Source organism: Phyllobates terribilis, unplaced genomic scaffold (assembly GCF_046119375.1).
Source record: "Phyllobates terribilis strain yellow unplaced genomic scaffold, ASM4611937v1 Scaffold_7__3_contigs__length_470593459, whole genome shotgun sequence".
In the NCBI taxonomy this organism is placed as follows: domain Eukaryota; kingdom Metazoa; phylum Chordata; class Amphibia; order Anura; family Dendrobatidae; genus Phyllobates; species Phyllobates terribilis.
Window position 1 is genome coordinate 307,509,756 of NW_027362767.1, and position 27,028 is coordinate 307,536,783.

Below are 27,028 nucleotides of genomic sequence, written 5' to 3' on the forward strand. Positions count from 1 at the left end.
CTTCCATCATGAGCCTGGAGCTCCTCCTTGATGGTTGATATACGCGACCGCCGTCGCATTGTCTGTCTGCACTCGGACTGGCAGACCGTTTAAAGGGACCGTCCAGTGTTGGAGGCAAAGGAAAATCGCCCTCAATTCCAGGATGTTGATCGGCAGGACAGACTCTTCCGACGACCAAACTCCCTGAATCCAGAGATCGTTCCAGACACCCTGACAGGCTGGCATCGGTGGTTATGACCGACCACCTCGGAAGGAGGAAGGACTTCCCCAGGGATAACGCTTCCGGACGTAACCACCATTCTAGAGACTCTCGCACCCTGTGGGAGATGATGACACTGCGATCCAGCGAAGCCTGTGATCGATCCCAACGGTTCAGAATGACCATTTGGAGAGTCCTGGAATGAAATTGGGCAAACGGAAGTGCCTCCATTGACGCCACCATCAAACCCAAAAGGCGCATACACCTTCGAAGGGACATTGCTGTCGAAGACTTCATAACCTGTACATGTCGAAGAAGACTTGCTTGCTTGTCTGGAGGCAGGGACACCACTGCTCGTACCGTGTCTAAATGCATCCCCAAAAACAGGATTGACTGCGACGGTTCCAGAGACGACTTCTTCCAATTGACCAGCCACCCGAAGTCCTCCAGGAGCTGAAGGGATAGATTGCGAGCCGTCACCGCCTCCTCCTTTGAGGACGCCACAATCAAAAGGTCGTCTAGGTAGGGAAGAACCGTAACCCCCTGTCTTCGAAGGATCGCCATGAGAGGTGCCAGAATTTTTGTAAAAACTCTGGGCGCCGAGGCCAACCCGAATGGTAGGGCCACAAACTGGAAATGGTCCTGACCTATGGCAAAACGAAGGAAGCGTTGGTGGGCCCTTCCGACGGGAACATGCAAATAAGCGTCGCGAATGTCGATTGACACCAAAAAGTCGTTCTGCGACAGGGCCGCCACAACCGAGCGAAGCGACTCCATGCGGAATTTCCGGGTGCGGACATGCCGATTCAATCTTTTGAGATCCAGAATGGGGCGAAATTTGTCCTCCTTTTTGGGGACCACAAAGAGGTTTGAATAAAACCCTCTTCCCCGATCCTCCGGCGGAACCGGTACCACCACACCCTTCAGCAGAAGGGAATCGACCTCCCGCCGTAGAGCGGCAACTAGCTCGGGCTCTGACGGAATGCAAGATCGGCAAAACCTGTCCGGGGGTCGAGAAAGAAACTCTATGAAGTAGCCTGCTGACACAACCCGCGTCACCCAGGCGTCCGAAACGCGGGACGCCCAAGTCGATTCGAATTGGAGCAGGCGACCCCCCACTCGAGAGCCCTCGAGTGAAAACCTGGCGTCAATCCGCCTTAGCGGGCTTTTTGTCAGCTTCCCGCTTGTCTTGACGGAAGCTCTGTTTCCAGGGAGTGCGGGATTTCTGAGAAGCCTTTTTTTCCTGAAAAAGAGGGACGACCCGATCCCCAAGAGGGCTGACCGGACCGTCCCCTGGACCGAAAGGGCCGCCGACTACTACCGGCACTAGGCCTGCCCGACGCAGAAGCCACAGTTCTTCGCTGTGGTAAGGCCGCTTCTTTTGCCTTTGCCTTGACAATCAGCTCCGTGAGGTCAGATCCAAATAACTGACCACCCTTGTAAGCTAAAGATAGCAAACCTTGCTTGGAAACCGCGTCCCCGGTCCACTGTCTGAGCCACAGTGCTCTTCTGACTGTGACCGCCGAGGATTGCGCCCTGGACAGCAGTGACGCGGTATCCAAACCTTAATCACTGCCATATCGGGCCGCATCCTCCAACAACTTGAAAAGCCCATCTACCTCGGATAGCGGGGATCCATCCTGCCACGCCGTCCGTAGACGGTCCAACCAGCTTAGGGAAGCTTTACAAGCACACATGGATCCTAGCACCGCTCTGAATCCATGACCCGCGGCCTCGTAGATGGATTTCGCCGCCATCTCCGTTTTTCTGTCCAGCGGATCCTGCAGACTCGCCTTCCCTTTAACAGGCAGTAATGAGGATTTGCTAAGCTGGGATAAAGGGACATCTGGACACAGGCGTTCCTTCTCCACTGCCCCATTAAGCTCATCCAGAGATGGTAATGCCAAGCGCGACCTATGCGACTCCTGAAACATCCGGGCCGACTTACCAGGACGTCTAGTTACCTCCTCCGGAAACTGTAACGCCTCCCTCATGGCTCCAATAAAAGCCTCTGCACGGCCCAAAAAAAGAGGCAGAGTGCCCCTGCCGATCCTCCTTATCCGAATCGGACATCTCCCCATCTGAGCTTGAAGGGGAACCCTCCATAACAGAGATCTCCGAGTCGCTGCGCGGGGAGGGCAGTACCGGCCTGTGGCGCTTCCTGCCATGAGAGGATCTAGCTGACACCCAATAACCTAGAAGGTCAGACAGGCCATCAATAGAACGAGTGAGGGCCTCCATTTTGACCACTGCCCCATCACCGAAACCCCCGACCGCTGCGCTTGACGCCGTCGAGGACTCCTGCGTGTCAGACACGCGAGACTGATCTTGTAGCGGACCTGGGAGACGGTCCGCACCTCCTGGACCCTGATCAGACATGCCCTCACACAGTATATGGCAGGTTAAACCTGTCAGTAAGTAGGACAGTGTGGTTTCTTAAAAGAAAGCTGAAGGGTTAAAGCTCTTAAAGAGAGAGCTACCCCAGCTGACCCCCAATTAAGGGATAACCGCCTAATAAGGGGTTAATGTCGCAGACTCCCCACAACCTCTGTGAAAAGAAAAGGATGTGCGAGCCCCAGACAAAAAAGGGAACCTCTATATGAGGTAATAGCTGCAGGACAGCACAGTCTGCCACCTTATTGTGCCTCAGAAAGGTGCCCTGCGCTGAGGGGGTGAGGGGTTAAGCTTCTGCCCTGACAGGCAGAAGCGACTCACCCAGCTGGCCGCGGTGCAGTGTTCCTTCGGTCTGTCGGGAGGAGAGGAGAGTGAGGAGCCCGATGGAAGCAGTTCAGTAATGGCCGCCGCGCTGTGAGGAGAGAGAAGCCGGAAGAGGAGGGGCAGGAGAAAACGCGCGCTCAGAGCGCTTCCTGCCCGCGAAAGACCGGGAAGGCGTGAAGCCACGCCCCCCGCCGGCTTCAAAAAAAGCGCGCGCGACTCCTCCGCTCTCCGCTCCTGCCCCGCTTCCATGTCCTGCAGGCATCCACCTGCGGACAAAAAAACACAAGTCACCACCAGAATACATGTAGCAGCGGCTGCCGCAGCAGCCGCTGAAGCGCTCAAAACACATTAACATGCTGAGTACTCACCCAGCTGAGCGCCACAGGGACCCCCAGGGATTTGTGGCGCTGTGCCCAAGCTTCCCCCCAGGGCGGAGAATGCAGTGACCCCAGATGCGCGGTTTGCGTCCCCGCCAGGGAAGCATCCCTCATCCCCCGGGGCCGGCAGGGTTCTGCAGGGACCTCTCTCAAAGGGTAATGCAGATCCGCCAAGGGAGGGGTGGGGGTCCAGCAGCGCTGAGACCCCTGAGACCTCAAGACCATGGGGGGTCTAAGTCTCTGTCCGATAAAAATAAAAAAATTTTCTGAGGAGCTGCTTCCAGCAGCGACCATCCTCTGTGACCTCAAATTTTAGACTGGAGAGCTGGAGTAGGAGGAGCCCAAGCTGGAGGGGCCGGACAACACTCTTTTTTAATCTGAGGTGTTCTATCCTATGTGGGCTCCGCCTACCCACTAGTAATGACTGTGTCTCCCTTCCTTCCATCTGCTGCTGAAATGGAGATGCTATGGGTCTCGGAAAATGGCACCTTTTTTTTTTTTTTCACCACTTAAATAAAAAAGAACCTATACATGTTTGGTGTCTACGAACTCGTAATGACCTGGAGAATAATAATGGCAGGTCAGTTTTAGTATCCAGTGAATGAGGAAAGAAAAAAAAAAAACAACTGTGGAATTGCATTTTTTTTTTGCAATTTCATCGCACTTGGAATTTTTTACCCGTTTTCCAATACACGATATGGTAAAACTAGTAATGGCGTTTAAAAGTACAACTCGTCCCACAAAAAATAAGCCCTCACACGGCCATATTGTCCAAAAAATAAAAACGCTATAGCTCTGGGAAGAAAGGGAGCAAAAAACGAAAATGCAAAAACGGAAAATCCCAAGGTCGTAAAGGGGTTAATGAGGCATACTCGCTCATCACTAATCTGTATATGTATGACATTCTCAAATATTCACCTATTATATAAATTTTTGAATGAATAATGATATTAGAAATGAGTTTCCTCCAGGAGACTTGAACTTCGGGCTAATCATAATAGTACAAAGACAATGGCGACAGGTACCTTCAGTAGCCCCCCACCACCTGATGTGGAAATCCGTCAGCACCACATGATGGTGACAGCATTAACACATCGCGCATCAAAGCTGTGGCCAATCAATCTCTGAGCTCAGCGGCTAGCGGCATTTACATATACACAGGCACTGAACTCCGCGATTGGCTGCAGTGCTGAGCTGTAGTCATGATGCCACCATCGCAGCCAGTAAGCAAAAATCAAAGCAGTGGCAGAAAGACAGCACTGAAGTAGGGGGGAGGGGTGGGCGAGTAACAGATGATTTTATTATTTTAACCCTTTGCTGGCCTTTACAGGAACATTCTAACCAAAAAACCCTTTAAGGCTTGGCATAGAGGACAGAGCAGGATCATAGAAATGCATGTTTCCCTTAAAGGGAATCTGTCAGCAGGTTTTTGCAACCTCATCTGAGAGCAGCCTGATGTAGGCAAAAAGAAGCTGAATCCAACGATGTATCACTTAGTTTACTGGGTGCAGCCGATCTGACACAATCAGAGCTTTTAGATTTAGCATGAAGCAGAGCTGAGAAAGCTAACTCCGCCCACACCCGGCTCTGTATATACAAGGTCCATAGACAGTGAGGCGCCTATCACAGGAGGGGGCGTGTCAGAGTAGGGCTCAGACACCAGCTAGTCACAACAATGATAATGTATTTGTTTTAGCACCATCATTCCAAGCAAACAAAACCTTGCGCTTGATAACAGAGGCATCTCTGAAATCTGTGTTTTCACCCCTAAAGCATGCTTGTCTTGAGATTACATAGCAAAATCCTGCTGACAAGAGTCCCTTTAAGGAATTTTTAACTTTGGATTCAAGTTTCTTTAAATGGTTAAAATGCATGCTCTGTGCCATAACAGACCTCACAGCTTATCTAAGGGCTGCCACGTTATTGTCAAAGCCTTCCAATCAATAAATGAAGTAAACAGCAGGGCTCTGATCTGCACAATCAGAGGAGATGAATGGATCTGTCCTGCTGTGTCAGCTGGCACTGCTGGCGTCCGATATGCCGCTGTGAGAGCTGGCAGCACGGCTCTTAGCTTTAGATAACCAGAGAATCTCACAGCGACTTACAACATGAGTAGCACAACAGAAAACCACTGTCCTGCGCCCTTCTAGAAATCCATGCTAGATCTAGCCTTCACATGTTCACCAGCAAATGGTGCACTGCACCTTTACTCAAGTACCCACAGATTAGTAATATCACAAAGCTTCATATGTACGAAAACGGAGCCATTTTCTGTCGGCAAACCACTTAACACTATTACAAAAGAATAATAAAAAAATGAAAGTTGCAAGAAATCTAACAAAGAAAAGTATTAATTTCCTTACAGTGTTCAGTCACAGCTAAGAAATAGCTATGGGCACAGCATCTTGTGAGTGGAGGGCTCGTTGCCTGGCCTCACACTGGAGTCCGAGAAAGTGGGTCAAAGACAAAATAGCTGCCTCTCCGAACAGCTTGTTCTGACAGTGGGCTAAATAGGCAATCTATAAACCTCCCAAAAAATAACTTCAAAATGCTGGCCAAGGGTGCGCTTGGTCTGTCCATCTTGCCGTCAACTGTCTGCTGTCAAATGCAATCCATTATCAGCAGAGATGCTGAGACTCATAAGAAGTAGAGCTAGGTCTTTATCTCTCTATATATAGGCATAACAGAAGTGTGCTTTCTGTTCAGGCCAAGCCATTAGATAGTTGCACATAACAATACTGGGAACTAAGGGAAGGGAAGTTGCAGCACCTATAGTGGTGGCAGAATGATAAAAAAAGGAACCGCCCACAAAAAAAAGAATGGCTGGCAGGCAACAGATCATGTGAATCAGGACACTTAATGGACATATTATATACTAATATCTGCATTGAAAGAAGAATTTCTACTTGCTTTATTATTTACTACTCTTCCCATCTTCTAAAAGCCATAACTTTTATTTTTACACCAACATGAAGCATGTTCTTTGCGGGGTGACTTGTAGTATTGAATGACACCATCCACTTTACCATATACGGTGCGGGTATAGCACCTAAGGAGGTATGGAGGTATTGTGTTCTTTGTTGGGAATAGGATAAGGATTACAACAGGATTCCAAAAAGAGGAAGATGAGGATATCACGGTATGCTTTATCATATGATTGTTGAATAATGTATATATTTATAGTCCCATCACATTTCTCCTAATGGAAACAGGTAATGGAATAATAATCTGCAGGTAGATTATTTATTGGGTCACCAGAAGAGGCGATGTAACACCGAGCTAATATCAGGCTGGCATGCCAATCACAAGGCACGCTGCGGTCTGCACTAACATCCCACGGTGCGCCGAGCAGACAGGTACAATACAGGATGGCGCATGAGCAAGTTCCTATATGTGCTCTGGAAAGAAGGATCAGCAGGCGGCACATTATATCTCTCACCTCAGCCTTAAGTTGCTCTCCGCCTGTCATTGCTTCAAGCTGCTCCATTGTAATTTCTTCTGTAATTTCAATGCCTGCCATTTTTTGCACCACCTCTTTTAGAATTAGCAAATCAAAGCTGAAAAGAAAATGAGGAGGTGAGAATAATGCTGTGATGTGCTGCATTAGGCTCACAGTCAGAACAGCAACAAATAAAGCTTAACGTCATTTATACCCATCGTTCCTATACCACTCGCATTAGAGGAAAACAAACAGGGCTTGGCAGACATTACTATGGCCGTTGTGGAAGATCGGCCCTGACTAATAGATGACATCGGGAGAGATAGACCCGACTTCTACATGCTTTAAAGAGGTTGTGCACTACTTTTCCATTGATGACCTATCCTTTTGATAGATCACTAATGTCTGATCGGTTCAGGGTCCGACACCCAGCACCCCGTCTGATCAGGTGTTCTCGGTGTTGGCGGTAGACACCCACAACAGCTCTGTCTTCTAATAGTGGCGGCAGCAGGGTACACATCTGCCTATTGATTTGAATAGGAGGTGGATGTGCAGTACCCCGCCGCGTCCACTATAAAGACGTAGCAGCTCCGCAATCGATCAGATCTGGGCGCCGACACCAAGAACACCTGATCAGCAGAGGTGCCAGGTCCCGACCAATCAGACATTGATGATCTATCCTAATCAACTGAAAAGAAGTGGACAACCTCTTTAAATCAAGGGTGAACCCCCGAAGCCTTTTTCTGTCTGTGGCCCTCAAATATCAGGTCACAGACATTCCTGCACATAGGTATTTTGCATGTTATGGAGTAGAGATATGTAATGTAGCACAGCAGAGATGAGTGACTATTAGTGGTGTACTGTGTGGCCATGTCATCCACTATGTAAGGAAATAAAGGTAAGTAGTGGCCATGCGTGAGTGCTGCCACAGTCAGCGTAGTTTATGGGAGAAAGGAAACACTTGACCTTGTCAGCGTCTCACATAATGGAAATATACAATGGATAAAGCCGAATCCATGGTTTCCTTTTCTGGATTGTGAATGGGAAAGAAGAGACCTTCTGTCCTCCCGATAAGTGGAATCAGTACCCATTAGATAATTATGCTGTGTTACTAAGGATGTTTTATTGCAGCCCATGTGGTGGGTTCAATTTGACAACATGGTCATTAGATGAAATAAGATTATGCACCTCTGGGGTAAAGGAATCGTCTACGCTACAGTCCACACTCCAGTCCCCTCATCCTGATAAATGAAGGGGGCTTCCATGGGGAGACCCCGATCAAGCACACATTTATTGTCTATCAGAGAAAGCCTTGGATAAAGATCATTGAATACAAAAAGTATGAACCAGACTTCTCAGAAAATCACTTACCTCTTACCAGCCTTCAGCTGATTCGCTACATACTGCAGAAGGCCAGCCAGATCAATGGGATATTTCCGAAAAATTGCTCCACAAAAGCTAGCCAAGCCTGGAATATAAAAATGTATATATTAAAAGGAATAGCGGCTGTTCTGCGGCAATCGGCAGCGGCTGTTCTGCGGCAATCGGCAGCGGCTGTTCTGCGGCAATCGGCAGCGGCTGTTCTGCGGCAATCGGCAGCGGCTGTTCTGCTCCATCACATTGCTTATATCTGGCCACTTCTGGAACCAATAACAGCCGATCGGTGGGGGCTTGTTGGCAGATTTTAGGGGAAAATTCCTTCCAGACTCTAGGGATGTATGCCAATTGCCATGTTGTCATGAGGGCTCATCCTCCGTCATCTGGTAGCCATAAAATACCTACAGAATCTTGAGAAAGAGGATTCCATCAATTAATAACAAGAAGAAAGAAAATGTATACTAACTCTGCAACCAAGTGGAGATTGTGGTGTCGTCATGCTTCATCTTCTCCTTCTCGGGATTTGCAAGCGCTTCAATTATACAATCTGGGCGTGCAGTTAAAGAAGAGAAGCCAGTATATAGCACTGCACACAGTGTATACATCCTACCAGTACACAAGTCTACTGCAGGCCGAATCATCACACTCACAGGAGCTTGTACACCTCCCCCCAAGACCACAGTCTCCCCATCATTTTAAGAGATTGATTTTAATTATAGACTTCCCTAGGGGAGAAAAAAATCCACAATTTTTTAGATAGGTGTTTTCTTATGTATAGCTAACTGAGATCAAAATACTAAAAAAATAAATGTAAAGGGGGCTCCGTGATGATGACCCGAATAGATGACGACTGTGTATTTCCCTCCCTGCAGTAATGCAATGTATACTATAAAATATTTTGGAGCGTATTTAGAGGTTTTACTGAAAGGATACATGCAAGGACATCATAGTTCAGAGAAGTGAGGTATTTCAGCGAATCTACAACAGGTGTTATTAAGTTGTCATATTTCTGAATCTGTGAGAGTATCTGAAAAAGAAAAAAAAGAAAAATTCAGAAGTAAAGAATCCCATGGCTGACGCAGTTCTGCTCCTGTGTCCTAGGAGAACACCTCCTGCTTTAATCAATGGTTGGATCCATGATGACCATGTCCCATCTAGTGAGTGGATCAGTGGCAGGATTGTGTATACTGATGGGGCTTTGTACGAGGTCTCCATTACTAGGCTGGATCACAATAAGGAGGCATAGGTACAAAATACTATGGTCGCATACCTCAATATCTCACGCCTGGACAACCTCACCGCTGCCAAGAACATGAGTGGTTGTCCATACAAAATGAGAAATGAAGCAGCACCAGCCTGTGAGCACACTGGGAATCCTCTGGTAGGTCATAGAAACAGGAGAACATTACACTGATGCAGTGGTGTCAGATCCACATTATACTCCATTCACATTACCAAATTTCTCCTATTAAAAATCTTTCTCCAGATTTGACAATACAAACAGCATAAGTTATTAAATATTAAACCTTATGTGGCGGGTGCACTTATATGAATTGTACAGCCAATCTGACATGAGCTTAAAAAGGTATTAAAAGGACCATGTTTTTGTTTTTCTCATTGCCTCCTCTGGTGGCCATCAGCCACAGTGTGATGTAACACATTTACCCACTGGTTTCTCCTGCCGTTTCTAGCGCAGCTCCGGTGCTCTCCTTCATGTGACCAGCCAGCTCACACAGCATCTTCTATACGGACGAGATATGACTGACTATCTCTATGTAAGTGTATGAGATTCAGAATGAGACACTTCTACTTACATTAAGAAAGAAAGTGACAGTCTGAGACAGCAAGAAGAGCTGTGGCCACGTGATACAGGAGAGGAGCGGAGCAGCGCTGGAAACTGCAGAAAATCCAACCGGTATGGGGATGAAACCACGCAAAATAGTTGTAACGTACTACAGGGTCAGCAAAGCGGACGAGATGTCACCTACTGCACATTTTCTTACATCATCAGCGTGATAATTTAGGCAGTGGATTTTAACCCTTTGCGTTGCACACCGTGGACGTACCTTAGAGAGGACCTGTCAGCTCTCCCGACATGTTCTAGTAAATACTTGTATGCCATTTAACACTTCTGAATTGTATTTTGGGGAATAATCTGTTGTTCCTGCAAGGAATTTATGGATAAACTGACAACTGGGTGCTACCTTTTCCCATGTCAAAGGGGGTGTGTCCCTACAACTGGACACTAGCAGCACTAATTGGACTGGGTGAGGGTTTTATACAGACGCACTCCCAATAGTTAACACCCAGATATCAATTTACTCATAGGTTTCTCATAGTAACAACAGCGGAAGAGCACTGCACATGGCTCCAGCAATGTTATACTATGGGGCATGTCATCATTTACTAGGACCTATAGGCAGAGATAGACGACAGGTCCTTATTAAGTTATTATTAAAGATGAATAGGATATAACAAAACATAACAACTATAACAAAACTTAAAAAATTGTCCACTACTTGGACAACCCCTTCTCATCCTCCACGCTTGGCCCCGATACAATAAAAAAAGCTTATACTCACCTCCCGTGCCGGTGCTGTTCCCGCGGTGGTGTCGCCACTCACTCTCCTAGCGGCTCCTGTGCTGTTGTTGTGGCACGTGACCCCTGTGCCCAATCAGCGCTGGCATCACTGGCCCCGCCTCCTGAAGAGGAAGTCAGAGATCAGCGGCAGCCTGAACTTCCTCTTCATGGTCGATTTGTCCAAAGGTGGAGACAGGGATGCAAGCGCTGACTGGACGCTGGGCTCAGGTGTCACAACAGCAGCACGGGAGCCCCGGGACCTCGAGTGCAAACACCGCTAGAACAGCATCGGCATGGGAGGATAGTATAAGCTTTATTATTTTATCGAGGCCAAACATTTAGTTCACACAGGGGTTTGTCCTAGCAGTGGACAACCCCTTAGAGGGATGTTAGGTGAGCTGTAGACTAACCAGGATGTATTTCCGGCTTCCGACAATCACACGGCCTCTACAGACCTACACACACACAGATAGTATATTACGTAAGAAATAGACATACATAGTCAAACAAAATGGTCGGATTACTATGGCTTAGTTTTCCTATTTGCCGTCCTGATGGCTTCACATTTTCTTTAGTTAGACGTCTGAAAAGAATAAGGGAAAAAAAAAAATTAACATTTGCTACGCTTATAACAATGTTTTATAAGAGCTATTACCAATTTAATTGGCCGTAAACACACACAAGTGGATGTGCAACGGTAAAGAAAAAGGGGGAGAAATCCATAAAGCTAAAAACTATAGAAGCTTTTGGAGAAAATACAAAAGGGCAAATGACTGCAGCTCCCTCACTATCTATCAAAACTATGAGCCACAGCGAGAGAAGATCTTATCACAACCCAGAAAGTCTCCGTTAACATTTGCAGGTAATAAAAATATGTTTTGTCGATTGCCTATAAAATGTACAAGACTTGGAACATGGGAAGTCTTCTGTAACGACTGGAAGATGGGTCGTAATGAGACTGGCGCTTAATGAAGGAGCTAAGGATCTCGTGAGCACGGGAAATAATTGCTTCATGGCAATCTGTGACTGAAGTCATTACAGTTTTTTAGCGCAGCCCATAAGAGCAGGTGCCGTCTCCAGTCTATAACTCTCCGGTAAGTGGATCGTCTCTGCCTCGGCGAGTACAGGACCGCAGTACTGCAGTGTGCATTCATCCATCAGCCTCTGCAATGTCTCCTACAAAGGAATACTAACGCGAGCATTGCCTAGAAGCACCGGAGAGATTGGGGAGTGTCCAGAGAGGGCGACTGAATCGGAGCTGCAGGTTATGCTTTAATGCTTTTCTCTCCGGCAGCCATTAGTAAGGCATTTTACTCATTTTTATTGTAACACTTGTTTTACAGAAAGAAACTAGTTTAGTTTAGAGCAACACACAAATTATAAACAGGTTTTTTTCCTCAGTATTAAAACGGTGATAAACTCTCCGAAGAGATCAGCCAAAAGTCAGACTCTGATTGCCGGACATATACCCACTATTACCTATGATGACTAAACAAATAGATCAACTGTAATGGAGGAGGGAGGAGCGGTCCGACATGAGTATGGGTAGGAAGGATGAAACACAGATGAATAACCATTTTTTCGGAGTAATAATGTATTAATAGGGAATCCGTCCGTAGGAACAACACCCCCCTAAGCTGTCTATTTGCCATTGAGCGCTGCTGATTAGCTTACAGGTAAACTAGTATTCATAAATCCTTACTGATCATACTTGCATATCTGCTAATCCTTGCTTAAAGGGAATCTGTCAGTGGGATCAGCCCTCCTAAGCCGCCTATATGGGCATGTAGGTCATAGGAAGCTGAATAAGAGGATACCTTAATATCTGAGATCTGAGGTTTTATTCCAGAGTAATCCACGGTCTTCATAATAGGTAAATAAGCTGATAAGATCTATGGGTTGGACATAGATCTCTTTGAGAATCTGCCTTCAGAGATTATTGTATATGAAAGGGGGAGTTACCAGTGTGAGAATGTAGATCAGGAGAGCAGACTGTCAGTCATTACATATTTCACACTGATAACTTCTCGTCATTAAAATAAGCCATGGAGGCAGATTGTCTGGGAGATCAGTGCCCGGCCCATAGATGTTAACAGCCCATTTACATATAAGAAAAAGTGGATTTTTCTGGAATAGGATAACAGATCGCAGATATCAAGGTATCATTTTATTCCACTTCCTATGACCTGAGTGCCCATATAGATGGCTTAGAAGAGTTGATCCTACTGACAGATTCCCTTTAAGTAAGGATTAGCAGATATGCAAGTATGTTCAGTAAGGATTTAGGAATACTAGTTTACCAGTAAGCTAATAAGCAGCGCTCAAAGGCAAAAAGCAGCTGCAAAAACCTTGTAAGTTAAGACATGAAAACGTATCACAGGAACTGCTAACGGCAAGGAACAACAATATAAAATAAACAGCGCCTGACTTATGGTACTAAACTAAGAAGCTCTAGGGCTTGAGACTATTGTTGTAACCATGCCACGGTTTCCTGCATCAAGTGTCATCATTCCATAGGCAGACTTAGAAAATAAACTGAGTTTTTACTCATCCTCCCCGGGTCCAGCGATGCCGCTCTACCGCTGCTCAGTTCTTTGCAGATGGCTTGCAGTGGTGATGTTACGTCTACTGCACTCGTAACCACTGCAGCCAGTCACTGGGCTCAGCAGTCCGTGCTGTCTAGATCAGCTGATTGGCTGCAGTAATTATGAGAATTGTAGATGTGACTTCACAGCTGCAGCCGATCAATAACCTGAGTTGTGGCAGAGAGGCACTGCTGGACGCAGGGAGGGCGAGTGAAAGCTCAGTTTGTCATTTTATCAACCTGCAAGCTTAGGGACAGATTTGTTTTGAAACAGGACAACCTTTAACAAATGGGAAATTTATGATTATATTGAAAACCAATGTATAAAATGGCACACGCTGTATGGAAACCGCTTCCCTGAAGCCATGCGGGAAGTGCTGGAGGGCTGAGGCGTCAGTCACTACACGTCCCTGCTTTTATCACACCCCTATCCGCCAGCAGGGCTTCTGGTGCCACCGCTAGCTGAACAGAAGCCATGTTCATGCTATTCAGTGGCACTGAGTTAGGTGCACCATTCCTGGCCACATAACGCAGGACTTCTCTCCTTCTGAACAGTGCAAACATCCGATTACAGCTCAGCATCCGGTGACGCCATAAGCCTGGTGAAATGAGTCAGGGAGACAGGGTGTGATAAAAGCACATCACCGGGACTCCTGGGTCTTCCAGCACCGCCCAGATGACTCCAACTTACCAACCAGCATATAGTGGTAGCACTCGTATACGCTGATTTCTGCACAGTAACAATCTTTATAAGCCCCAGGGCAGCACACGTGAATTAATACAAAGCAAAAGAATTATGCTAAAAGGCAAAAATCTCTCATTGTGCTAAATGAATACAGCACTGTAATACTCACTTCATAATGTATTTGGCTCGATCAATTGTTTGTGCTTTAACTTTTACAAGCAATGGATGATTATTGTAGGTTTCATTCTTCCACTGTCCATAAAGACGATATCTGGAAATAAAATGCAAGGAGAAAACCGGAGATAATAGACTTATGTGGTGTCATTTATGATAGAAAATAAGAGTAAGAGATAATAGAGAAAAAAAATACTTTTTTTTTTTTTACTAAATATGAAGGCCCTAATTCTACTTTAGCGGGCCAAACCCACCTCAAAGGGGTTCAAGATTATGCTGGACAGACCGAGTTGGGGTCCCAGGAGATGACATGGATGGTAGGGGGTGTAATAATAATCTTTATAATAATCTTTTATTTTTATATAGCGCTAACATATTCCGCAGCGCTTTACATACATTTTCGTCGCTGTCCCCATCGGGGCTCACAATCTAGATTCCCTATCAGTATGTCTTTGGAGTGTGGGAGGAAACAGGAGAACCTGGAGGAAACCCACACAAACATTGGGGAGAACATACAAACTCCTTGCAGATGTTGTCCTTGGTGGGATTTGAAGCCAGGACCCCAGCGCTGCAAGGCTGCAGTGCTAACCACTGAGTCACCGTGCCGCCCTAGTGTAAGGCACAAAAGAAGTGAGTGCATGCATGTGCTAGACGCTGTATGGAAGGGGGAAAGTATTGTACATAGGGATATGCTGTCACTATCATTAAGTGCTGTACCCGACTCTTCATTTGCACCTGTTGGCAATAAGCGGACTCTGAAGTATGTGGAAAGGCAGGAAGAAAAGGTTTCACTTGGGGGGCTCTATACACTGGCGACCATTTATCTACAGTCTAAAACAGATCTCAAACACGTGGCCCAGGGGCCTCATGAAGTCTGCAGGCACCGGAGCTCCCCGTGACGATTGCGGCCCGATCCAGGGGCCGCCGATGCCAGCTGAATATGCATCCTTGGACACACATTCAATTGAAATTTATTGGGGCGCAGAGACCATCTCTCTGCACCGCAATACTGATACCAGGCACCGGTCAATCAGAGGTCAGCAGCTGACGTCAGAATGTCGAAGCAGGCAGAGTATGACGTCACTGCCAAGCACTGCACCAGCTGTGCAGGAGGAAGCGGTCGCCGACAGAGCGAGGTCAGATGAGAAGGATTTGGGGACGTGGTTACGTGGAGGTGTCCAGGGTGGGGACATTACTACAATAAGGATACCAGGATGAGAACATTTCTATATGAAGGTGACCAACTATAAAATTGTACCATAATCGATACGATAAATGGCATTTAAAAAAAAACAAAAAACATTTTTTCCATACAACTTTTTGATCATTTTTGGCTATCACTGGAAATGTCATCTCATCCTGCAAGGAATGCAGTACATCAAATTCACATTTTCTCTATATGTGGCCTATATACCTAGCTGAGGTTGGGACCCCTGGTCTAAAAGGTTGGCAAGGTAAGATGTACAGATAAAGGTCATTCTTTGCGCATAGTAGGAGCTCTTTATATGGGGGCTGCGGCAGAGGAATACATGATACCAATCTACAGTGCACCCTCTTGGCACTGCTAGCAGGAGGCATCAAGGCACCAGCATCATTGCATGGCACCAACATCATTGTACCCTTGTCCATGTTATTAGGACCAGCAGCTCCTATATCAAGAGGCTGTGGTAGTGAAAGAACATCTCTAAGAGGGATACAGCAAGAGTCGACTTACAAGGTGTGTTTGCCCTTTCAATAAACTTTATTGGCAATTTACATATAGAGACCTGCCCTTATGGCTATTTGGGAACCACAATATGAGCCAATGAAGAAATTCACTACACAAAGCAGAACTCGTCTATGCAACACACAAACTACCCATCAAAAGACGTCCTGGTAACAGCCAGACATATAGCATATGCTCATAGATCTTCTGTGAGTGAAGGAATCAAAGGGTCCGCTGCAACATGGCACATAGAAAAGTCATTTATACAAAAGCAGGATTTCTAATACACTTCAACTGAGCAAGCCAACGTGGCCCTTACAATACCCAGCACACCATATCTTACCTGTATTGGTATGGAAAGGTTTTGATCATGCCCCAGAGCTCCTCCGACATGCATGCATTACAGTCCATTAATGTTAATGATGGAAATAAAACTTGATCTGTGATGCTTAGAAAGCAGCTGAACAGGACTTCCTATTGTAAATGAAGAAAGATTAGAAAGATTAAAAAGCAGGGATGACAGAACATCACTACGAGGAAACAGGCAGGAGTACATTCAGCCGGTCTGATCATCTTATCGAGTGACGGGAGGATCACAACAACCATCGCCAGAGCCAGAGGGTGGTCACCTTCTGATAGCATTTTACCCACCCCCCTCAAAGATCCTAGCACATAAGAATCTTCTTCCCAAAATTACAGTATGCGTATCCCATGGAATGTGTGGTAAGCCTTTGCACGTTAGAACTAAAACTTCTCAATCTTGTGGTTTCTGCAAACATTACCTTGTTACAATAATCTATCAACTTTGTGGATCTGAAAAACGCACTTACCATTTTCTCCTTATCTTCATTTTTACTAGAATCAGACTGAAACTGAAAGGAAAAAAAAGAAGAAAAAAAAAGGTCAAACAGATCCGAACGACAAATATCCAATATTATGGTGAACCGCTTTAGAAATGTCTGCACTACAAACAAAAAGGTCCCAACTTCTAAAGTAAATTTACAATGTTAGCGTTACCAGAGATTTGTTTCTGGGGGCGTGTACTTCTTCCCCTGCATGAGGTTGACCAATCATAAGCAGGCAGTCATGCAGGAGAGAAAAGACCACACCCTCCTCACTGATCTCGGCAGTTACTGCATAGAAATACAGCAGAGCTGAGCGATGCATCATTACAAACATTTCCAAATCTCATCTCTAAGTGCTATCAGTTCTCACCCCCACACACTGGACTGCATAATAGGTAATATAGACATACCCTGCAGATTGTTAAATTTTACTAAATAATTAGAAAGGTTTCATCTATAAATCATGAACACTTGGGAGATTATCGAAACTAACACTGAGGAAAAGTGAAGCCATTATTCATAGAAACCATTAAAAATTAAATGAAAGGCACAAACCTCCTTCATGAAGGCTTTGCCGAGTCTGACAATTTTTGCCAGCAAAATGGGATCGTGTGATAAGTGTGGTCCAAGAAAACAGAGCATGCTGAAAACATCTCTTTTTAGGTCGTCAAAGCATTCCATTGGTTTGGGGGCCTTCTTGCTGCTCAAAGAGAAAACACGGGACCCCTTGGCACCTTTGGGCACTCCCACCCTAGGAGACAATGTAAAAGATGCATTAAATATGAAATCTAAAAATATATATTTAGGGTTTGAACCTTCTTTGACACCCTAGTCCAGTGGTTCTCAACTCCAGTCCTCAAGACCCACCAACAGATCATGTTTTCAGGATTTCCTTAGTATTGCACAGGTAATAATTCCATCACCTGTGCAAAACTAAGATAATCCTGAAAACCTGATCTGTTGGTGGGTCTTGAGGACTGGAGTTGAGAACTACTGCCCTAGTCGTTAATATGGACGGGAAGTGGTGTCCTGCACCACGCGGCTGCTCTCTGCCCGACATCTGAATATAAAAAGGTATCTGTATCCTCGGGTGCAGATAACAGCGAATACAATTACGGAACAGGAATCTGACGACGACTCAGTCCGAGCACTGACATGTGATCGTCATCTGTGTTATACGGCCGTCGGTCTGTGCCCTAAATCCCATTTTCTGACATCTATTTCACGGATGGTTTTTTTTTGCTAAACAAAAAGAATATCTTCATTGTTAAATGGTCTAAACATCATTGGATTGCTTAATCGTATAACTAAAAATTGATGTGTTCGCTCAGTGAGGGATCCAAAAGAGCTGACAGATTAAAGAGATGGAAGTAATATTTGGTTATGACACTCTCATTACTCCAGCAGAGAAGCCATGTCAGCGACACTGAACAGACAATGAGGCGTTCACCTGGCAGTGGGATAGCCGCCATGATCTCCATAGGGAACGTACCTTCGATACAGGGGCTCCACGGTTACGTGGACGAGGTGACACAGCGCCAATGCGATAGGCTTGTGTGATGTGGCATAGAAAGGCGGCAGCTCATCCATGATGTGCTGTGCGTGCTGCCAGTCTCCAATCTTCAGCAGAGCTTCCAATAATCCAAGCTTCTGGTTGTCAGGAGTCTGAAAACAAATTAGGCACAAAGAATAAGCAAAGCGGCCACGAGAGCAGATCGGGTCAGGCTGCGTTCACGCCGACTCACAGGACATTTAAGCCTTAGGCCATGTTCACACGTAGTGGAAACGCGCAGAAAATCAGTTGTGTAACATTTCAAGCAAACAGAATGTGATTTCATCATAGCCCACTGTGCCATTAAAGATGCTGCAGAACTGAGCATTTTTGGGGGATGTGCTTTTTCCCCCCTCTGGGTTTCTATGGGGAGGCTTGGGCTATGTTCACACATTGCGATTTACAGCGTTTTTTGCTGAGTTTTTGAAAACTGCATCATGTCAATTCTTTCAGCGTTTTTACACAATAGGAAACAATGAGTAAGTGCAAAAACACTGGAAAAAACGCAACAATGCTCATCAAATGATGCGGCTCTCAACTAGGACATAGGAATCCGGATTTTGGTTCTGCTCATCTGCCTCTCGAGTATCCTTCAGCAATTTTATTTACATTCACTAAACTAACCAAGAAATCAGGAAGCGGCCTGAAGACGTCTTCTAGTATATGCAGTGTGACGTCAGTGGCTTCCTCTGTGCCCCACGCCAGCTCTGACCCCTCACCAGTGCTACCATTAGTCTTATCTTATGGCAGCCTCGGCCTCCCTCCATTCTCGGGAGTTACTCACTAGGCAGATATCTATCCTAGGGCGAAAACAAGGAGCGGCCATTCTCTAGACGACCACTACAGGCAAATAGGAAGACGCTACAGATTAGTCACCAATGCGGTTATATGTTTAATATTTAGTATTTTATTTAAAAGAGAAAAAAAAAATAGACATTGAGGCTATGTGCCCACGATGCAGAAAATTTCTGCAGCATTTCTGCATCTCCCTGGCAGAAAAAAACGCATGCAGATTGTACATGCGTTTTTCCTGCAGAATACATGCGGATCCACATGCGGGTTCACATCCGTTTCCGCATGCAGATTGACAAGCACTTTCCAGGCGATAGCATCACTTGGAAAGTGCTTGACAACTAGGTCACACTATATAAATCCATGCAAACAGCATGGATTTATATAGTGTGAACCGTAAAAATTAAAACAAATAAAGCTATACTCACCCCCGATGCCCGGCGTGGCTGCAGCGCTGCTTCCTGGCTCGTTCCCGGCTGCCGGCATATCGCGAGACAGAGCGGTGAAGGGCCTGCGGTCACATGACTGTGACGTCACCGCAGGTCCTCAAGCGATGCCGGCATTCAGAGAGAAGACGCCGGACAGGCGAGTATAAACTTTATTTGTTATTTTATTCTTTTTTTACAGGTACAATGGTACCCAGGTCTGGATGAGAGTCTCCTCTCCTCCAGAACTGGGTACCATCCGCACATAGAGACGCATAGAAGCCGCTTGTAAAAATGTACAGTCGCGGTTTCTGTGCGTCTCAATGCAAGTCAATGGCAGGAGTTCCGCTGCGCTTCCGCAAAATTAAATGACATGCTGCGGATTTTTGTACGCAGCATAAACGCTGCGGAAAAATCCGCAGCATGTGCATAGAACATGCGGAATCCCCTTGGGGACCATGGGGTGCGGATTACCTAGCGTTTTACAAGCGTTTCCGCTGCGGAAATTCCGCAGCATAAACGCTTGAAAAACGCTACGTGGGCACACAGCCTTAAAACGCATTGAGAAAAATGGCAATGTTTTAACCCTTTCCCAACATTGGACGCACTAATGTCAGGCCCCTGTGAACGATTTGGCTGAGGAGCGGAGCCTGTATCACACCAGGCAGATGTCGGCTGTGTTATCGGCCAGCATCTGCCTCTAACCGCAGAGAGAGGAGCCGAGCGGTCACTCTCTGCCACAGTGCACATGTTATATTCGATGGAAAGGAGGGGGAACAGTGTACATGTTATATTCGGGGGGGGGAGCACAATTGATATGCTATATTCAGGGGACACCGTGGATATATTATTTTTATCCAGTAGTAGGATGAACTATTTTTATTATTCAGAGAACACAGTATATTTTTATGCAAGGGGAACAGAAGATTTTTGTCCATTTGTAAAAATTATAAAGAGCTGCTCAGAGATAGTTTTTTTTTTTCCCTTAAGGGTACATGCACACAATCCGTGTTTGTTCAAGATTTGATGCAGGTGAATTTCCGAATGAATTCCACACCTCCGCTCACTTGCGTTTTTGTATGAGGCAAAAACGCATGCATTTTTGACAGGTGTGTTTTTGTAAAGTAAAGAGATATACAATAACTAGATAGATCGATAGAAAATAGTTAGATATGAGATAAATAGATATTCATGATATTAATTAGTACTTGCGTACTTGTACTAACCTAATAAATAAATAAAAAAAAACGATGTGGGGTCCCTTCTATTTTTGATAACCAGCCTAGGTAAAGCAGACAGTTTACCTGGGCTGGTTATATTATCAGGATTATATTATCAGGCTGGTAAGGTCCCTGGCTATTTTGCCTTTCCCAGCCTTAAAATAGAAGCCCACAGCCGCCCCAGAATTGGCACATCACATGAGATGCACCGATTCTGGCACTTTGCCCGGCTCTTCCCGATAGCCCTGGTGCGGTGGCAATCAGGGTAATAGTATGGGGTTGATGTCAGTTTTGTAGTGTCAGCTGGCATCAAGCCCTGGTGTTAGTAATGGATAGGTGTCTATCAAACACCCATATTACTAACCCAGTAATCAAAACTAAACACACAGAAAAAAAATAGTTTATTGTAAAAAACACCTCCCACACATCTCGTTCACCAATTTATTAAAAATGTAAAATAAAAAAACACAATAAAACATGAATATTCGACGCAATCCACCGAAACGAGCGAGGACGTCGTGAAACATGACCAGGAGTGACCTATGAAGCGTCGTTCTCAGACTATTGCTCCATAGGTTGCTGTACAAAATAGTGGGAATGCCATGGGTTACGTCTGAGCTGTTGGGATTTTACTTTGAAATAAATTTGTGAATGAGGGACTATTTCTTTAACTCTCTCTTTTCATGTCTTTCAGGTTTCCATGTTTGGACTACTTCTGATTCGGTGGATTACGTCGGCTACTCTTTTTTTTCCTTTCACTTTTAATCTTTTAATAAATTGGTGAATGAGGTGGGGGGGTGTTTTTTAAAATAAAATACTTTTTTTGTGTGTGTGTTTTTATTTTTGATTACTGGGTTAGTAATGTGGGTGTCTGATAGACGCCTCTACATTAATAACCTAAGGGCTTGATGCCAGCTGACACCAACCCCAAAAAAATATATTACTCTGATTGCTACAGCACCAAAGTGCCAGAATTGGCACATCTAATGTAATCTGCCAATTCTGGGGTAGCTGTGGGCTTGTACTTTTAGGCCATGAAGAAGCCAATATCTATGGATCTTCCCAGCCTGAGAGTATAAGCCCGCAGCTGTCTGCTTTACCTGGGCTGGTTGTCAAAAATAAGGGGGATCCAACATCCTGTTTGTTTTTCATTATTTATGATATAGATGCGTTTTTTGGGTGCGTTTGTGCTCCAAAAACGCACTTAACAACGCATGTCCTCTTTTTTAACAGTGGATTTTCCGCATTTAATGTAAGTATATGAGGAAATTCCGCACAGAAGACTGAGCGTTCCAGCAAGAGAAATTGACTTGTTGCGGCTCAGAAACCTGCACCGTAGGTGAGTTTACGCAAAGTAAAAAAGCACAGGTGGGCATACAGTTTCTAGTAATCCCATCCACTTTGCTTGTACTGTACAACCAGGGCAGTGGAGTCTGAGTCAGAGTCGTGGAGTAGGTGTCCATTTTGGTTGGAGTCAGAGTTGGGGGTCAGTATAAAATGGACCGACTCATAAAATATATAATAAATTGGGTACAGTAGTTCAATGCAGTTTGTGGGGAATATTTTTTCATAAGAATTTGGGAAAGTTATGAAATGTCCTAAAAATGTCTGTCCTATTCCTGATCTAAGGGTCTAGACTTTTAGCTGAGATGAATCTGTGCTACAGTAAATTTATCACTTAAACATGAGCCATGTATGAGGGAGTCGGAGTCGTGGAGTCGGTGTCATGGAAACTGAGGAGTCGGGGTTGGAGTCGGAGGTTTGGCTTACCGACTCCACAGCCTGTGTACAACTAAGCATTTTGGACGCAGCTAAAATACGCTTCGTTCAGAATGCTAGTATTCCTGATCGTGGGTATACAGCCTAAGGGTGCCCCAACGACAAAAAAAGGCCCAAGTCATAGTATCAATAACAATACATCTCAAAACATAATTGCAATTACTGTTGATGAGCGAGCATGGTCGGTTAACCTGTATCTTCAGCGTGTTGGTGTGTTATGTTTGAGTTACTCCATGTGCATGATTTGCGACTGTTTGATAGCTTTAATACATGCGTGGAACGCCTAAGAAACAGGCATTCCTCACATTTATTAAAGCTGTCAAACAATCGCAAATCATGCGCACAGAGTGACTCAAACATGACATCCGAGCAATCCGAAGATACTCGGAAAACACCTGAACATGAACGTAAATCTCGAGTAACGATCATGCTCGCTCATCACTAATAATTACAGATTTTAATGGGTCCAAAAGTTAAACTCCACTCCAAATTTGTCACGGGTGTGTCAGAAGTGACAGACAGTCGCCCTGCAGTTGGTTGCAGAAGATCTCTTCGTTTGGCATTACAGACACCTTCTTAGCTGTCTCTGTCTCACTCTAGGACCCATCGGCTACCTCCCTCCGGCTAATTGACACCCAGGCCTGGGTGTTTAATTACTGGCTGTTGCTACAGGGAGGTGCAGGTGACATTCACGTGACCTTTTGTGAAGGCTTGGAGCAAGTGCAGTTCTTACTTCCTCTCTGGTGCTAAAAGGATATGTGTGCAATCTCTCTGAAGTCGACTGAAGCTAAGTTACTTCTCCCGGGTCTGTCTCCCCTTGATGTGTTTAGTGGGGACTGAACAGCGCTCATCCCACCCCCTCGCCCCTCATTCCCTAGCCAGGCCCTAGCTCTAGGGAGAGACAGGGATTTAGGTTCCTGTTCGGCAATTGGTGAGCAATCAATATAGGAACGGTAGGGAAGACAGGGTGATATCAGATCAGCCTAGGAGGTCTCCATCCCCTCTGTCCTTAGTGTCTTGGCTCCCTTCCTCTCATCCCTTTGTGTTGCACTTAGTCTTTCCCACACCTTGCGTGACAAAATTACCCAGTCGACCAGAGACTAAAAGGAATGATAAATTATGTCAAAGTATATCTGCTGATCAAAAAGGTGTTAAAAGTACAAAACAAAAAAACACAAACAAAAACTTTGACAAACTATTTAACATGACTTTCCTGAAAAGTAAAAAGGGCATCAAAATAACATGTCAGCACAAGTAATAAATAAGCTGGGATGTTTAGAAGTAATGAACAGTCTTAGTAAGTTAATAATTTCACCGCTGAGCATATCAAATTATGTGGCTTTCAACAATAAAATATGAATTAGGATTTTGGTTCTGCTCATTTGTGCTGCCTCTCGAGTATCGTTCTGCAATTTTATTTACATTCACGGCACTAAACTAAACAAACCATGAAATCATTCCGCACAATCCAATTTAAAAGAAAACTTAAGGAAAAAGTATCAGAATAACACTACAAGCATAAAACACTACAGGCAAATGGATCGTGAATAATTGAGGTTTTGTTTGCATATAACTGTTGCCATTAGCAAGACATCCGTAAGAATGGAGAATGAATGAGTATCGTGAATTAGAAGCAAAATGGCCATGGTTTGCAATTCCAGCATCTCTTTATCACTGCTGATATTCATAAGAAGGAAAGTCCAGAGCAGTCATAAAATCACAAACATATTTCCATGAGCAAATGATCGATCCAATGTGGCCTATAGATTTTCTAAAAACAGAAAAACATTATACGCAGAGCCATGTTTATTAATTTTCTGCCAAAGTGCCTTTCATTTTAAAAATGCCAAAAAAGTGGCTAAAATCCAGGCGCAAGCAGAAAATTAGACACACAGCAACTTCTAAAAATCATAAAATCAGCTTAGAAGAAAGTTCAGAAGATGAAGAATAGAATAAGGTTATGTGCACACCGCATCTCTGCAACTTTTCTGGTCTTTCCAGTCGTTTTTTTCAGTCGCTTTCATCAGCGTGTATTTTTTTCCGCAGACATTTTGATAAAATGATTGAGTTTGGATGTTGCCTTAAGATTGTGCAGGCTACTTCTTTTAGCCTTTTTCGGGCTTTTAAAGCTTGAAGTGGTTAAAAGAAAGTAAAAAAAAGATGCAACATATGAACAAGTCATTTTGACATTGCAGTTGATATGTTGATTCTCTTTAGTATTTTTTTAAGAGCTTTTTTCAGGCGGAGTGGACTGTCTGACAGACACGTCGTGTGCTCATACCGTTACAGGCTCTGCTGTCAGAATGAGCTCAATGACTGATTCCCTGCCAACTCCTTCTGCAGCTCCCTGTGCACTGTGGTACATAGATGGAGAAGCTAAGAGGCCCAAATGTTTTTAAAAAAACAAGCCTTATTGCAAAAAATATACTTGGAAAGAATATGTACATTTTGTACGGCGTAAATATCTGTTACGTTGTACATTTACACAGTGACTGGGCTCTTACACTGAACAGCTCACGCAATATTTTGACGGCTTCTGCAAATGTTAGGAATGCGAAGTGCACCCGGCAGAAGAGCACAAAGCATGCAGTGTTGGATTATCATCAACTTCAGAGGTCATCGCCTAGAAACAGGATTAGTGATAACGAGCTGATTGGTAGGACCCCCCCACCGATCCTGAAATCAGGGCTCAGAAATATCCCACTTAAATTCCGCAGTGGCCAGAGATGTGCACCTCTGCTCCATTCATTGACTATGGGACTGTCAGAAATATCAGAGCGGTGTAGTAATGTTTCCAGCAGTTCCATAGATAAAGGAGAAGTGGTGCGAACATCTACCCACCTCTCTAATCAGACAGAGTATTTTAAGTCAAGTTAATGGATCGATGGGGGTCCCGTCCATCAGACCTCCACTGATCAGCAAGTTATCACCTATACTCCAACGTTCACTGTTTGATGTGAAAATTGTGTCTGTGGATTAAGGGGATATTAAATATGGAAATGACCCTTTAATCCAAACATAACTTTACACAGTGAACCCAGGAAAATTGCACAAAAGCTTAATTATAAGGGATTTCTTAAGTAAGCAATTTGCTCACAAAGCTGTGTTCTCAAAAGTTATCCCTGATACACAGGATAGGGGATAACTTTGCAATCACTGCGGGTCTGACCGCTGTGGTCTCCATTAATCCTGAGAATCGAGACTCTGAAAAGCCCTGAAATGGAGCGGAGGTCGAACATGTGCACTGCCGCTCCACTTATCGTTAATGGGAGTGCCGAAGATGGCCGCGTGCAGTGCCCAGGACCACCACCTCCTGCTTGGCTAACTTTGCCTAAAGTCACACAGCATAGAGGCCGTCAGTCAAACAGGAGGAGGCAGCGCTGGGAGGTGAATAGAGCTGGAGTGACAGAGGCTTCAGATCTACCATGGTCCTTCAGCCTCATTTTCAGGTTAGTTTAAACGCTGATTTCTCCGGTTTCTGATTTCGAAGGAACGGACCGGCCATGTAAAGGTATTGCTGGACTTGTGTCTGACAGAGCTACATGCACAACACGGTCTTTGTGCTTGACAAAGACCACGTTGTGAGGTCGAAACGTTGCACCACTTGGTGCTGGATTAAAGGTCACAATTTTTCCTTGAACTGGAGTGCTGCCTGATTTTTTCCATTTACATGCACATATAAATAATTTGTGTGGGGGCTGGGAGGGGAGTGAAATCCTAACGTCAGATTCCTGTTAAGGCTCTCACTATGTAATTGAAAATGATCACAGGTTCATTACAATATTTCTACAACTTTATCTCCTAGATAAAACGAAGGTAATATTACACCCACCAGGTTATAAATGTGCTGTATCATTAAACAAATAAGCAGCTCAACTTTAATCTCTCACATAAACAGGTTAATTCAGTGGAATGTAGAAAATGTCACATGAGCAGACTGTAACTGGATTATGGAAACCCCCTACAGCAGTGCAGTGGGTGACCACCTCCCAGTAACCCACAAGACCCTCCTTCATGCTTTGCCTTCAGTTCGGACTCCTCAGTAGCTTGATGGCCATAACAGAGGCACAAGTGCTGCTGGCACTCCTGAGACGCTGCCTGGTTTCTCTCTTTAGATCTTACATTTTATTACTAGACACGTTGTAACCGTTTATTCTCTTTGGAGAATCTGCCTTTACTTTCTATTCTTCTTTGTTGCTAGTCACAGTTTCCAGGATAAAGACATTTACCTTATTGTAAGGACCCATTATTGGGCAATTCAGAAGTCATAAGCCTTGTCAGAAGAGCATTGTGCTACTTAAAAATGAAGAAAACGAGAGTGTGGGCTTCATCTTGTAGGCTCAATTTGGTCATCTAGGAGCATTGGATTGTAATGAAACACTATGCAGAAGCCACACAGTCACCTCTTTAAGAAAAGAGGTTGACCACTACTTTTTCACTTTTTCATTGATGACCTATCCTTAGATAGATGGAGCGGCTCAGCAATTGAGCATTTCTGGCTGGCGGCCGATACCGTGGACACCAAGAACAGCTTACCAGCAGGGGTGCCAGGTGTCAGTCCCCGACTGATCAGACA

General features: G+C 44.9%; 1 protein-coding gene across 1 annotated transcript in view; it reads right to left on the reverse strand.

The window, feature by feature from the left end:
- Positions 1–27,028, reverse strand: part of THOC2 (THO complex subunit 2) — a 141,997-nt gene that overhangs the window by 81,475 nt on the left and 33,494 nt on the right. Inside the window, exons 11-20 of the mRNA XM_073641084.1 lie at positions 18,177–18,349; positions 17,240–17,435; positions 16,670–16,711; positions 16,183–16,313; positions 14,130–14,231; positions 11,190–11,274; positions 9,044–9,137; positions 8,577–8,657; positions 8,105–8,201; positions 6,734–6,851 (exon numbers count right to left, since the gene is read on the reverse strand). Coding sequence (XP_073497185.1) covers positions 6,734–6,851; positions 8,105–8,201; positions 8,577–8,657; positions 9,044–9,137; positions 11,190–11,274; positions 14,130–14,231; positions 16,183–16,313; positions 16,670–16,711; positions 17,240–17,435; positions 18,177–18,349 — 1,119 coding nt within the window. The remainder of the gene's footprint in view (positions 1–6,733; positions 6,852–8,104; positions 8,202–8,576; positions 8,658–9,043; positions 9,138–11,189; positions 11,275–14,129; positions 14,232–16,182; positions 16,314–16,669; positions 16,712–17,239; positions 17,436–18,176; positions 18,350–27,028) is intronic.